The following is a 14,564-nucleotide window of genomic DNA, read 5'->3' as shown; positions in this document are numbered from 1 at the left end:
CACAGGACCTTCGTGATCCCTCGTATCGGCCTACATAACTTGTGTTTTCAACCAATCCCATTTCAAATTTGCCTCAGTGGGCCAGCGAGTATTATTTTCCTCTGTTTTTAATGTTCTTTTTCTCCTTTCTCTGTGCACACCCTCCCCATCTGTCGGCCAGTGTTCGGCGGCAAGGGGGTGCGCTTCACCGCTAGTGAGGATGTTTACCCAGAGAGGGGTACGTTGCTCAAAAGTTTTGAGACACGCAGGACTACCAGAAAGCGCCCAACTTCCCCTTGCACCTCCATGTATCCCCAAACTCTGCATCGACTGAATATACTTCCCCGCCTCTCTTTTCCCACGTCGGCCTTTCCATCGTCCTTTCGAGCGTTGAGAACTTTTATGCATGTGATGTCTGTATTGATGAAGCTGCACTTTATACATACCCACTCGGTATGTATGAGCACACGATGAAGCATGAGTTGCGGACATCAGACGATAATAGCGATGCATCGTTAGTATGGAGGAGATCTGACGCAGCATGATGTCATCGTTAAATCATGACTTTTAGCCAGAAAAGTTTCTTTGTGATCTCTTATGTGAGGAAAGCAGTCCAGATGGACCCCTGCTGTTCTCTTTGGTCTTGTTGGAAGTTGGCAACGAGAGCGCCGATCCAATAATCCTTCCCGGAGAGTCGACGAGAGCCGAGCGCCGGGTTTTCGTGCCAGGAACACTCTGCCGTCTAACTCCCACCGACACCTTGTTTAGTGGGCGGCCGGCTGAAAAAAAAAAAGACGTGCAGGCTGCTGCCGTTGACAGAGTGAAGACACTAATTAAAACATTGCAAATTAATATCCATCTGTCGCCATATCCTTCTGGAATTCTACCTCAGTTGACTGCATGGCACGAGTAGACAATGCGTTACCTTTTGGTGCATCCTAACGCACACCTTGCATCTATGAGTGGGCGCCAGTGCAAATTGATTTTCTGAGACGACGAAAATATGGAACACCTTGCCACCACGGCGGGCCCACTCATAGCAGCTTTATCTTCTCCAAACTTGCACCTCAGCACATCACTCTGCTTAAAGTCCTCCTCTAACATGCTCAGTCCATTTCTAATCACCCACTATAGAAATGGTCTTCACTTTTAGTTCTGCTCTTGAGCCTTGGAGGAGAAGACTCAAAGCAAAAGTCAGGGCACCTTGTGCTAGGAAGACGCAGATATTTACTGAGTGTCCATCCCGCCAGGCTCCGGTGTGGACGATGCCGTGGGGGAGGTGTCCATCCACGTGGAGATCTTCACTCACCCCAACACCGGCGAGCACAAAGTCACTGTGAAAGGTATTCTTTTCTCCTTCCAAGGTCTTCTGAGCATGGACAAAAGTGAGACTGGTCGTCATGGAGATGGCCTTATATGTGTGAATTGATTGAAGTCTCCTTCTGCCGTGACAGTGGTGGCCGCTAACGACCTGAGGTGGCAGACGCAGGGAATATTCCGTCCGTTCGTGGAGGTGTTCATCATCGGCCCGCACCTCAGCGACAAGAAGCGCAAGTACGCCACCAAGTCCAAGAACAACAGCTGGGCGCCCAAATACAACGAGACCTTCACTTTGTGAGTCTTCTAACGTTTTGGTCTCAGAGGATTACGACGATGATCTCGTAATATTTTATTTTTCTTTCCTCCATCAGCACGCTAAGCAGCGAGGTGGGCCCCGAGTGCTACGAGCTGCAGGTGTGCGTTAAGGACTACTGCTTCGCCCGCGAGGACCGCACGGTGGGCATGGCCGTGCTGCAGCTGAAGGACGTGGCCTCCAAGGGCAGCGTGGCCTGCTGGCTGCCCCTGGGCAAACGCATCCACATGGACGAGACGGGCCTGACCGTGCTGCGCATCCTGTCGCAGCGCAACAACGACGACGTGGCCAAGGAGTTCGTCAAGCTCAAGTCAGACCAACGCTCGGCCGAGGAAGGCCGCGGCTAACCGCCCCCCCCAACCCTGATCGTGTTTGGTGATGTATATACGTTCATTCCGATGGGGGCGTGTTTATCATTATGGATCACATCAGCCATCTTTGTGGTCAAGTTGAATCGCGAAGTTTGCGTGTCAGAAAAGTTCCAGGACTAGTGTCGAAAAGTAGATACGGAGGTGCAATTTGAACGCAAATGGGGGAGTCACTCAAAGGCATATATTCTTTATCCTCTGTGAGAATAGACATCAAACTATGTCAAGACACCTAGTCATGGCCATTTTGATGTTGTCCACGTCTTTAAAATGGGTTCCCTTGATGACCCAATTGAGCATGGCCAAGAGAGAGAAAAAAAAAAAACACACGGGAGTTTGCTCCAGCATGGCAGTCCTTCATGGCAAGGAACTGTCAGATGCTCAGGGCATAGTGAGCAGCCACACACAACTCTCGCCTCTTCTCACACACTCAGGATCTCTTTGTAGATGTCCCAGTTGGTCGTCTGACACACTGAAGGGGCTTTACGACACTAGTCCTGGAACTTTTCTGACACACATCACATGTCAATCGGCCGCACAGGGTTTTATATTTCTTGTGAAAGAAAGTATGTTGGATGCCAAACATTCCAAGAAGGAGGAACTATGATAGGAAGGATCGCAGGGAAAAAAATTACGTCAGATGAACACGTCGAAGTGCAACTATGTTACTATTGTCTTTCAGATTATATTTCTACAGATGGAACTCTGAGTGTAATCATGAATCATACGTGAAGTTCCAGTATATTCGGGGATGATGTTAGATGGTGGAACAGAGCACACTGCCTGACACCCTCAATGCCTTCTGTCTCGTACACCCGCCGCCGTCTTTGTGATGACAAGTGCACGTGTGTATGTAGAAATATACGAGTGTGTGTTGCCTTGCCAGTAAGCAACACAAGATCATAGTGCGCTTTTCGTGTCTCGGTTTGCTTCGTTTTATTTCTTACCAGTGTAAACATTCCAAGTGGAAGGTGCCAAGTAAACGTGGGTTGCTATTATGACACCAAGCACAAGTCATTGTCCGTCAAGTGGGACCGCTGCAAAAAAGGGCTGAAGCTCCCCACTGCACCCGGTCTGCATCTGACATGGACCTTGAGGGGTTTGGCTTTTTTTTTTCTTTTCCTCTTTTAGTTACCTGTTAGGCTATGTGTGTCAAACTCCAGTCCTCGGGGGCCGCATTCCAACATGTTTTCCGAGATTCCCTCGTTAAGAGCACCTGTGTGAAAAGTTAGGTTCCTGCAGAAGGGGAAAATGAACTGATCTTTTCACTCACGTGTGTTTAACGAGGGTCACTTGGAAAATATATTGGAACGCGGCCCCTCGAGGACTGGAGGTCGACACCCCCTTGCGGTAGGCCATACTAAAATGACCAAACTAGCCCTTTTCTAATCAGAAGAGCATGTCAAGTTTACAGATCACAGGGTATCTGCTATCAAGTCCTGAAAATGAAGCAGAAGTATTGGAACGGTTTAGCCAATTCCATCTATTGTGATTCTTGCCAGTCTATTAAAAAAAACTAACCATTACATTTTAGAGAAAAATAGTTGAGGTCATATACAGGGTGTATATTTGTGGTCTTATTTGGGCCTGTGATGAGCTTGAGTTAGGCAGGCCGAGCCTTCTCGTGTTAGATTGGAACTCTATGCATCTGATCCATAGAATCTAATGTCTTTCATTTTTTTATAAGATGTCTCATAATGTTTACATGGTGGATATTCCTATTCTAATATCAGCACAAGTGTTGGATATATTGTTTTGAAAAACATATATGTAATGTCAAGGGCCAAATGTTTGCTGCAGCTTTAGTGGAGATTGAATTTTTTATTTTTTAATCAGAAGATCTGCGAGAAATTTAACAAAAATTCATGAGTAGGCGTCTGAAGAAATGTCATGGACTCACAGAGAAGAAGAAAAAAAAATTTAACATTTAACTCAAAAAATTGAGGTTTTTCAGGTCACCATATAACTTTATTCAGGTAAAAATTTCAGATTAATTTGCAAAATATCACAAGAATACATTCAATGCAGTAAGGGTAAAAGTTCAATTTTTTTTAACTTTTTCTTCTTGTCAGTGTGGCTCAAGGAAGGTAATGATTGAGTGGATGTTTCTGTCCTTCACGCACATGGAAGCGTGTGCGCATTTACAGGGATAAAAAATTAGCCGAACATGCGGACAATAGCTCGAAATTCAATGACATTTTTCAGAGGCATGCAGAAGTTATGGGATTGAAGCACAAGCAAAAAAAAAATAATTACAAAGCACACTACCAAGAGGCAGACGTGCATGTTCTGCCCCACATGCACGTCTTGTACTTCCACTAATGGTGCATGAGAGGAACGCTGTAACAAAAAGAAATTTTAATTTTGAAAAAAACTTTTTTTTGCCAGCACGTGTAATAATTTGTCTCCTTTATTTTGATAGCTTCTTTTCTATTTTTAAATGTTTGTGAATATATATAAATATTTATAACTGATGATGATGATGATGTGAAGTGTTGCAAAGTAGTCGCATGGGACTTTTTTTATACACAAGATGTTTATATCTCTTTTTTTTTAATATTTATGTTTCTGGGAGTTATTGGGACGACAGTCTTGTTGTGTTCTGCTTCCAATAAAAGATGGCAAATTTCAATTAGGTTTGATTTTGACAGAAAAAAAGCTCACACTCTGCGTAGAAAGGTTAATTTAAGGGAGTCCGGGATGACCAAGTTGTCCGCGTGGATGGCGGGCAGCACTTGGACGGGAAACGTGACGGGAAAGACGCGCTTTACTTCCAGGAGGAACTGGCGAGGTTGAGCATCTATGCGGTCTTTGAGGAGGCCCTGAGAAGAAGTAGAATTGATATTTTCTGTATAAAAAGAACTCCCAATAGATGGCGCCAGAGTAATACATTACAGTAATCGCTTTGTGCTGAGCACAAAAACAGCAAATAGAAAATATTTCTCATAAATAATGGTGGATAGGTTACCCAAAAAAAAAAAAATAAATAAATTCTGTGGTTCATTAATACACCCAATTAGTGACCGTGTGTGAGTGGTGAAATGTAAGCAGTACCTGGACCAGGCGGACAAAATTCAGCGAGACTCTTTCCTCAACATCACCATGAGGCGTGTAGTTGGTAAGAATCTTCACAATCTGCTCAACACAACGACAACTTAGCTTGTTGACCTTTTGAAATGCATCTTTCAAGGAAGCTTGATTTTTTTTTTTTTTTTGTGTCCAGCAAAAGGTCATGAATCACCTGCTGGCCGCTGAGGGCGGTGCAGGCCTGCACAAGTGCATGAGCGTCCGCCTCGGTGTTCTTCCCGACCTGCAGCAGCTGAGCTGCCTGGATGAGAGGCGCCAGGGAGGACATGGCACCCTCGGTCTGCAGACCGCGGTCACGCAGCCACTCCTCAAGCTGACTTAAGTTCAGGCTAAACCACATAAGGGACTTTCAAGTAAGTATGTTTTGTGATTTAAAAATCGATTGATCTCTTCTTCAATATCTCTTGTACCGTATGTGTATCCCGCGGCTGCAGCAGCACACGTCCTTCCTGAGCAGCAGGCTGTTGAGGGCCGAGGCGGACATGAAGTAGACCAGCTGGTGGAAGGCGTGCTCCATCAGCGCCGCGGGCAAAGCCTGACGGGACATGGCGGCGTGAAGGGCGCCCAACTCCTTCAACACTCGAGCCACGGTGGGAGCGTCCGCCCCTTCCGCCGGACCCGCTTGCCTTCTAGAGCCCGTCGGAATGTCTTCGCCCTCCAACAAGGCAACGGCTGAAAAGGATGAGATGAAGATGGTTAGCATGAAGACGGCGGGTTGAGGTCTGGATTCTGGCGCTACCTATGAAGCTCTGCAGGCGTTGCTCAGTGATGGAGACGAGCTGCTGGTAGGCTTGGATGCGGAGCTCGCTCAGCGTGTGGCTCAGATTGCCAATATCAAAGGTCAGCGGCGACAAGTCCTCACGGACACACAGCTAAAATAGACATATGGAAGGCCATGAGCTGCACTCGGGATGACCTCTCTCACACTTCCTACTAAAACACTTCAGAATTTTTTTTCCTCACTCGCATACACACACAAACAATCCTGAATTATGTCTTTGGTGGCCTCTCAGTGTGTGTACACATGTGCTTCTCACCTGTTTTGGACCATGCTGAGTCAGCAGGTCGTGCAACAGACTGATGTTTTTCAGCCACAAAGCAGTCATGTCTAAATCACTGTTGTGTTTCTGTCGAGAAAAACATCATTACCAATCCTTCCCAAAAATTTTGCATTTGTAAGATTTGGTTTTTGTGCAGGTGCGGTTTCTGTTCAACAAATCATCCAAGGTTACCTTCAGAGTCGTCTTCATGGCGGCGACGGCGGCACGACACAGCGACAAAGCGGCAGTTTGATCGCCCCTGATGTCCGCCTGCCGAACACACAGGAAGACCACGCTTGCCGCCAGCCCGGGAGCCAGCGACACGCCCACGTCTGCCCGGACATCTGGACACAAAGACAGAAGGTCATACCTACTTAGCAGTGGATGTCCTACCTTTTAACTTAAATATCTGAAGTATGACTACAATGTAAAAATAATAAGATTTTGGAGTTATCACCAGTGATGAGATTCTTGATGAGTTTGCTATCATCTCGTCTCTTGCATTCCAGAAGTCCGGCCGTTGTAGGTCCTTTCTGCTGGGCTAAAGGCGAGCCATCAGTGGGGAACACTGATGGCAAAACTAGGAAGGAAAAATACACCAAATCCAAAACCTTTAGTGAGTTTGAGATGGCCAAACGTCCCAAAAATGAATATAATAATATTTCACCTTGGGTAAGGAGTCGCCGGAATGGAACGGTGTTCCGAAGTTCCTTCAGTTCCTTCCTCAGCCTTGCACACTCCTGCTCGCTGGCCTCCAGAAGGTCCTACGCACGCAAATGTTTACAAGACTTCAGACTTGGTGAAGCAGCATGTGGCTCATTAGCGTCGTTAGTTAAAAGTCCGCTTATCAACCCTAACCCAAATTAGGACAATCGAAAATGGATTGATGCTACCTGCTGATGAGAAGACGAACCCGAGCTAACTCGAAGCAGCTGACATCTCAGCCTCTCCACTTCCTCCGCCCACTGATTGCGCTGATTCAGCAACTGGCTCTCCAAAAACCTCAGAGGGACAAACAAATTAATTGCGAGTTAATCGTTACTGTTAATGATGTGAAGATGAATGAGTGACTCACTTGTTGGCTACTCGTACTGTGTCGTAGGCGTGTGCCAAGTCTTCTCCTTTCAGCTCACCGCCATACTCTTTGGTGAAGCCCATCTTGTCCATCAGCTGTTCCTGCAAGCATGCACCACAACTGAGCAAAACAGAAAGTCAACAATGGTGTTGCATCAGAACACAAATGTGTCCCGAACCATTGGCGTTTCCAAAGTCCACTCCGTGAAGCCTCCCTCCGTGTTGGGAGACGTCACGCTGACTCGGCGAACCTCCTCTGGGGATGGGTAGGCGGACGGGAAGGGGGAGAGGGAGCGCGGGGTGAGGGATTGCGGTGAGGGCGACAGAGGCTCTGAGCTTAGCGCCGAGTCGGATCTCCTGAGGCCCCTGGTGCCCTGGATGGAGGATTCAGACCTTTACGCTTGCCCCAAAAGTTTCCAACTAATTTTTGTGTTGGTTGTGAACCTCAGTAAGCTGGCTCATCTCCCTCAGGTTGTCGTATCGCTGCTCCAGCCTGGTGAATTCCCGCAGGAGGCCCTGGTGCTTTCTCCTCTCCTCGTCAAGCTCGCCGCTCATAGCCGCCGTGGCCTGGGACGCCGCTTGCTGCACAAGAGCTGCACCGAGACCACGGGTTGGAAAAAGACAGCAAAGCCAAAGTGACACGTGGTACCTTCTTGTGCTTGTTCCTGCTGAAGTAGGCTTGCAGAGAGACGTTCTGTTTCTGCGCTAAGTGAGGCCTTTTCTCTCTGCAGTGTCTCCACCTCCTTCAAGATTCACAAAGAAATCAAAATAATTCATGAACTCAATCCAAAAACAAAGTTACGGTGACAGCTACTTGTTTTAGCTGCAGTAGCTCCTGAGCAGCCTTCTCCTCCGCTCGCTTCTTTTCCTGCTCCGTCTCCTGGTTCACAATGGAACAAGGTGCAGGAGAAGGAGTGACGTCCTTCTGATGGGCTTCCAGCTTCTCAATTTTTGCCCTCAGAGCAGCCAGTTCAGTGGTGGCAACCTCCCGCTCGACACGCAAGGTCTCTTTAAGGGCGGCGCTCTCCCTGGCCTGCATACATCGTTAGTATTTCATATCAGTCCTGAAAATGTAAAATGACTTCATTTGATCACATGACATAATGACGCACCTCCTGGTCTGCTCTCATCTGCAGCTGCATCAGTTTGACCTCCATGCCTTTGTTGAGCTCTCGGTACCTCTCCACCGAGCGAGCTTCCGTCTTGAGCTTCAGCAGCTCCTTTCTGGCAGCCTTGCGACGTACGCAACACTGCGCCAACACAACGGCCGCTCGCAACCTGGTGAAGCTTCTCCTCGCCAACCACCCTCGAACTCTGGCCTGGAGCAGCGTGGCGGCTCGCTCGGCCACAAACTAACCAAAGATGTCGCGTTTGACATTTTGTTTGAACCAGGAAAGCAGAGGATTATAAAACACTAACCAGTCGGTACTGACGACGGGTTAGTGTGCCCCTGACTAAGGCCTGGATGATGATGGTGGCTTGGCGGACCAGGAGGAACATGCGTCTGTCCACCAGCATGCGGTAAGTCTTCTGGATTACCAAAGCAGCCTTGGTGTACCGCAGGGTCTGAGCCAAACTGCAAGATGTGTGTTTTTGAACCTCAGAACCTGAACGCAGACGTGCTAACAAACGTGAGCTCACCGCCTTGCTAGCGCTCCTCTCCAGTATCTTTGTAAGACGACAATGGCCCCAAGGGTTCTGCTGTAGTAAATCCGGGCCAGCCACCCTCTGACGCAACTCTGAATTTTCACAGCAGCCGCTCGAAGCCTCTCCGCTCTCAACCTCTCCAGAAGAGCCACCTGCCCGGCCCGGAAAAAGACTTTGGTCTTTCCGAAGACGTATTGGTCCGGGGTGGGGATGAGCTGAGGCAAAGCCTGCTGGCATGCGAGCCGAGCCTCCTCCCAGCGCTGGCACCCTCGCAGCAGAACACGATACCTCAAGAAGAACTCCTCGTACGTCCATCTGGGGAAAGAACAATAAAACTGAAGTTCTCAATGACCCATTTGTTGCAGTGAAGAACCCAGGAGTCATAACCTGGATGGAAAACCAGCAGCGCTGATTCGGATTGTCTCCAGCACTCCACATGCTCTCAACTGCTGCACCGTCCTCTTTGGGTCAAACCTGACAAGTAAAAAAAAAATTCAGTTTGAAGGCAAAGCCATCAGTGATAGCTTTGAAGGAAGCCCACGGCTCACATAAAAGGCTCCTTGAGGTCGTTTGATTTGATACAGCGGACATAGTGAGGTGTGGTGCTGTTCAGAGTGTCCATCAGCATCTGCAAGGACTGACGGAACTGGAGAAAAAAATGGGGTGTTTGTTGAAAAAGACCAAGGAGACGCTGGAGCAGGAATGGGAAGGTTCACCTGAAAGCCCACGGTCAACTTGTGTTCTCTCTGGGCTCTTCGTCCATTGGCCACACTGGTCCCCTTTCCTTGCTGTTGGAACAACTCGGCCACCAGCTCCGACTGAAAAACACATACTGAGTTTTAACTCCGAAGTTTTGGACAAGCTCAAGGATGCTGGATTTTCAAAGCACAGACACACGTCTAACCTGACTTGCTTTCATAACATTGACCAACTCCTCAAAAACGGTGTCTCGATTCTTATCGAGGAAGCCGCCACATTCGTATTGCACCTGCGGAAACAAATACACACTTTTAACTTTTTAAATAGTAGAAAAATGAGGAATCTGCGTCACGCACTGTGTCAGCAAAGTGCTTAATGATGAAGGCGGTGTTGGACGTGCGAGGTTTGCGGAAGTTGGGATGACGTCGGCTGGTCAGGTGCTGGTCGTACAGCTTCTGGATCCAACTGTCGTCTGAACCTTTGGGCATCTGGTGAGTCCAAATAAGAACAGAACTTGATAAGCATCTCTCAACTGGTTGCAGCTGGCCAACACTAACCCTGCACTCCTCATCCAACAGGTCCAAGAGGCCAAGCTGTCCTTCAATGAGATGAATACACTGCTGATTGTCGCTGAACTCGATCCTGCTCCATGTCAGCTCCTCACGTATGTACTCCTCCTGCTCCAGGTAGAACACGTGCTGCGCAAATCATTAAGGAGTAGATACATGTCAGAGTCTATTGGAATAATATTCGCTTAAACTGAGATAGAAACTGGTGGTGGTGTTCCACAAGGCTCTATTTTAAGCCCACCCATTTTTACATTGGTTGCCATTACAGTGGAAAACTGGAGACATTCCACAAAATTCAATACTATGGCCACTCTGGGAGAAAAAAAAAATGTTGGCTGACATGAGGTGTCATATACTGTAACTCACCCTGTTGAACTGCTGTTGCAGTTTTTCATTGGCGTAGTTGATACAAAACTGCTCGAAGCTGTTCCGCTCAAAGGTCTCAAAGCTGCCCATAGATGAAGACTTGTGAGTTGATGGCGAGAATTCAAAAAACATAGATGCAGCTCCTCACCCATAGATGTCCAGCACTCCTATGAAGGTTTTGGCACGACCTGCCTGACTACGTAGGGCAGAGTTGAGTCTGTGCACGGTCCACTTGAACATCTGCTCATAGATATGCTTGGCCAGAGCATCTCGAGCCTCGATGGCTTGCTGACCCGTCATAGGCTTGCTCAGCGTGTCGCCCGCTAGCACCAACCTGCGATGGCATAGCCAATGGGCCATGTGGGCGGCTTCTACACCCAGAAGCTTGCAGAAGATAGCCATAGAACTGTCATCTGCCTAAAAGAAGACAACGCTTGATCATTTCTTCACATTTGTGTCATATTTTAATATTTTTATTTTGTTCAGTAAAGGAAAATTGGAGACTCACATCAATATAAGAACGATCAGAAGTGCGTCCACTGCCTGAAATCTTCACATTGCCCAAGTGGAGAACAGCTGCCAGGATTCTGAAGAGCTCCATTTGCTGGTCAGGAAGGATGCCTGTAAGTCCAACAGAAAAAAAATGTGGATCAAATGTAACTTATTTATTTATTTATTTATATTTTTTATTTAATCCTACCCAGGATGGTGAAAGCATTGCGAGTGCGCTCCATTTCCATCACGTCATCAGTCCCAGCAATTTTTGCATCTCCTCCTTGGTTTGTGTAGCGAAAATATTCAGGAGCAGCTGGATAAAAAAAAAAAAACAAGTGAATGAATTAAATAAGTATTTTTTTAATAGTCACGTCTCACCCAGTTTAAGCGATCTCATTTCAGGCAGTTGTCTGGAGGCACACAGCTGGTAGAAGATGTGGTAGTTCCTCTCTGCTGCTGACTAATGTATGCAAAAATATACAAAGTTAATATTTCATATAGAGTAAGACTGCAAGTTTTTTGCCACAAATATTCTGCACCTGAAAGACCACTCTAGACTTCTCCAGCAGGTAGGTGCTCATGTTGGCCCCGATGATGTCTCCTTTCCTGCCAAAACCGATTTGGATGTATTTCCCAAAGCGACTGCTGTTGTCGTTCCTGGTGGTTTTGGCATTCCCGATGGCCTTCACGCAAAATATGTTTTACTGGACTAGACAAAGTAGTAATAGAAACCTTTGTTGTTTCCGCACATTACCTCCATGATAGGATTGGAGGCCAGCACCTTGTCCTCCACACTGGTCTGCTGAGCGGCTCCTCCCACCACCGCAAAGTACCTCATGGTGAATTTGGCCGAGACCGTTTTGCCGGAACCCGACTCGCCGCTGATGATGATGGACTGATTTTTCTCCTCCCTGTGAATGGGACGGCATGTTAGCCAAAGAGATAAAGGTCAAGAGCTTGAGTCGAGGCTGACCTGATCATGGTGCGATAAGCGTTCTCCGCCACAGAGAAGATGTGAGGCTCCAGCTCGGCCATGTCCTGACCGCTGTAGGCGTCAATCACCTCCTCGCCGTAGATGGGGAGCTCATCGTAGGGATTGACAGCCACCAGCACGATACCTAGCAAACATTTTAGGTTTATTTAATTGGCACAACTCTGTTGTTTCCATTTTTAGAAAATAAATGTGAATATTGAATATCTATTTTTTTTATTGAATATTAATATGAGGTGTGTCCCAATACTTTTTGTCCATATGGTGTCACATGCTCACCGCAGTAAGTGTAGATGCTGTTGTAGTCCAGGAAGCGAACGCGGAGGTTGTGCAAGATGGCAGGCTCATGGAGGAAGCTAAGTGCTGTCAGGTCATTCTCGCCTTCTGAGATGTCAGGGTTAGCTAGCGGAGGAAGGTCGGACGGCGCCGCCACCGGGTAAAGTGACTCCTGTCAGTGGAGAAAATATTTAATTTCATTTTCATTTTTAACTTTGTTTTATTGTCTCACCTTCCCTCCTGAAAACCGCAGCAGCACATGCTTGTCATCAGGTGTGTAGTCCTGAACGAGCTGGGCCGACACCCAGACTGCATCCGGATCAGGAGTCCACACGTTGGCCCCCTGGTAAAAGAATCCGGGATATGAGCCAAAACAGTGACACTCTGATTTTTAATTGCCCCAACATTGCTTCCTGAAACATTTGACAGCCATCAGCATAAAAAGCTCTTAAAAAGGCTTACAAATTAACACTGGCCATCCCACTTTAAAAGTCTACGTAGATAAGCCATTATGCATGACTATACTGTGATGAGTGCATGAATAAAGCACTATATAACCTAGAATATTTAAGAATATGGATATTAGTGTATTTCATCTTCACCTGAGAAAACTGCATTTGACTACACACTTCAAAATCATTCTCAAAATGGAGGACTTGGTTTGCAGTATTTATCGGATAAAAATATGATATATGGACCTGAGATCAAATTAAAATAGTCATTGAAAAACAAAAGAAAAAAATTAAACAATTAACTGAGATTTAAGTGCTCAGAGACACGTGGAGAAATGCAAATACCTTTGTGTGGAAAAGGCCCAAAGACAATATTTTAATATAAAATCTAGTTGCCATTCCTCCATACATATCAATGTGATTTAAAATAATAGAACACAGCATTGCTACCTTGGTGTACAGCTGCAGTGTCGCCATCTTCAATTAGGTGTCAAAAAGCATCCGAGAAGACAAAAACAAGCAAAGGGATTTTCCACATAGGAAAACGTCCCTATCTGTGGGTGCATGTGCACTTTGTTCACATTAAAACACACGCACGCAGGTGAGTCTGCAGCTGATTGGGTGGGAATTGACTTGTTACTAATGTTGGCTCGTGACTGAACGATGGGTTCAAAAGAACGAATCTTTTCAGTGAACAAGAGTGAACGAATCACTTCCTAAAGTGATTCGTTCTTTTGTCAGTTCATATGACTTCAACCAGTAGGTGTCGGTAATGCGCATTGAGGCTGGTGCCGCCTCGCCGTAAAACAAAACGAAGAAGAAAATGACGTCACTTCCGGTTTACGAACGAATTGGGGATTTCATTTCCCGTCCACCAACAAACAAATTTCTGAGTGAACGAATCAGTGAGTGATTTGCATTTCCAGTTCATCGTGAGAACGCATGAGTGAAGGAACTAATCCTGACTTTCCCGTTCGCGAACGAGTCAATTCCTTCCCGTGCATCAACGGATCAGTCGGTGAACGTGTTGCGTCTTCCTCCTGGCGTGAACTATGTAAGGCAGAATGTCGATTTACGATTTGCCAAGGAAAGAAAGAACCACTCACTGAAACACCACTTCTTTTATGCACGTTTTCTCCAAGCTAACGGCTAACTTTATTGCATGAAGGGATGCGCCGTCCAACGGGGAGATTATCTTGATTTTATAACACTTATAGTATTTTTTAAATAACGTGTATACGCCTAAATATTGTTATTGTGGTGAATGGTCTTTGTTGCTTCGCTGGTCTTCAAAAAAACACTTGGTGGACGACGGCTGGCCCAGAGAAGGAACACTCCAGTGACACACGGCTGATTGGGAAAATATTTTATTCAACCGATGTCAGAGTGAAGTCTCTGCAAATATTCGAGTGGCCCAAAAGCAAAGGTGTTAGCAGCCCCTTCCCCCCCCCTGTCTGCGAGGCTCCACATCTTTTATACCTGGCAAGAGAACAGCTGCGGTTTGAGTCTCAGTCTACTTGTTACTTTCGATGCCCTTCACTGAGTGCCAAAAGTCCCAATGATCATGAGCAGCAGGGGGGGGGCCCCATTTCAACCCCTTACACTGAGTGCCAAGCAGGGAAGAAATGGGTACCATTGTTATAGTCACTGGTATGACTCGGCCGGGGTTCGAACCCACGACCTCCCAATCTCAGGGCGGACACTCTCCTCTCCGGCCACTGAGCTGGTAAACACTTGTATCGTAGTATAACACTTATAGTCGTTTTTAAATAACGTGTACGCTTAAATATTGTTATCCAATATATCTACTGCAATTTCACATTAGATTGCTGGTTTGAAATTTGCTTTTAATATTATTATTTTTAATAAACATTTATGTTAAAACTTG

The 14,564-nt window shown here is 46.6% G+C and overlaps 2 protein-coding genes and 1 long non-coding RNA gene across 3 annotated transcripts in view; 2 read left to right on the top strand and 1 right to left on the bottom strand.

Annotated features, from left to right (window-relative positions):
• The window catches only part of unc13a (unc-13 homolog A (C. elegans)), a 23,392-nt gene extending 18,780 nt beyond the window's left edge, over window positions 1-4,612 (top strand). The window contains exons 39-42 of the mRNA XM_068652120.1: window positions 161-217; window positions 1,230-1,322; window positions 1,434-1,593; window positions 1,671-4,612. Of these exons, the coding sequence (XP_068508221.1) occupies window positions 161-217; window positions 1,230-1,322; window positions 1,434-1,593; window positions 1,671-1,959 (599 nt within the window). The 3' untranslated portion in view covers window positions 1,960-4,612. The remainder of the gene's footprint in view (window positions 1-160; window positions 218-1,229; window positions 1,323-1,433; window positions 1,594-1,670) is intronic.
• si:dkey-110c1.10 (unconventional myosin-Va) lies at window positions 3,927-13,301 on the bottom strand. Its single transcript, XM_049716887.2, has 35 exons — window positions 13,127-13,301; window positions 12,457-12,567; window positions 12,228-12,396; window positions 11,931-12,075; window positions 11,712-11,868; window positions 11,497-11,640; window positions 11,336-11,417; window positions 11,163-11,270; window positions 10,971-11,083; window positions 10,611-10,879; window positions 10,463-10,544; window positions 10,085-10,225; window positions 9,884-10,015; window positions 9,733-9,816; window positions 9,545-9,646; window positions 9,377-9,474; window positions 9,216-9,302; window positions 8,823-9,143; window positions 8,601-8,757; window positions 8,294-8,533; window positions 7,996-8,214; window positions 7,831-7,924; window positions 7,626-7,774; window positions 7,361-7,555; window positions 7,183-7,283; window positions 7,001-7,109; window positions 6,775-6,871; window positions 6,565-6,687; window positions 6,300-6,451; window positions 6,105-6,194; window positions 5,807-5,939; window positions 5,478-5,739; window positions 5,222-5,396; window positions 5,035-5,115; window positions 3,927-4,802 (listed from the first exon to the last, which is right to left on the bottom strand). The coding sequence occupies exons 1-35, from the start codon at window positions 13,151-13,153 to the stop codon at window positions 4,641-4,643; spliced, it is 4,911 nt and encodes a 1,636-aa protein (XP_049572844.1). The 5' UTR covers window positions 13,154-13,301; the 3' UTR covers window positions 3,927-4,640.
• LOC125966423 (uncharacterized) lies at window positions 9,895-14,564 on the top strand. Its single transcript, XR_007480340.2, has 5 exons — window positions 9,895-10,018; window positions 10,106-10,191; window positions 10,949-11,085; window positions 11,167-12,384; window positions 12,478-14,564. It is a non-coding gene; the product is annotated as an uncharacterized lncRNA (long non-coding RNA).

Source organism: Syngnathus scovelli, chromosome 10 (assembly GCF_024217435.2).
Source record: "Syngnathus scovelli strain Florida chromosome 10, RoL_Ssco_1.2, whole genome shotgun sequence".
Classification (NCBI taxonomy): domain Eukaryota; kingdom Metazoa; phylum Chordata; class Actinopteri; order Syngnathiformes; family Syngnathidae; genus Syngnathus; species Syngnathus scovelli.
The sequence above is the reverse complement of the archived record's forward strand: the minus strand, read 5'-3'. Positions and strand labels throughout refer to the sequence as shown.

Excerpts from the sequence above, each read along its gene's own strand:
- si:dkey-110c1.10 (XM_049716887.2), bottom strand. The coding sequence starts at position 13,153 with ATGGCGACACTGCAGCTGTACACCAAG. Across the intron at positions 7,925-7,995 it reads AGCTACTGCAGCTAAAACAA|GAGGTGGAGACACTGCAGAG; the intron begins GTAGCTGTCACC and ends TGAATCTTGAAG. Across the intron at positions 6,195-6,299 it reads CCATGAAGACGACTCTGAAG|AAACACAACAGTGATTTAGA; the intron begins GTAACCTTGGAT and ends TTTTCTCGACAG.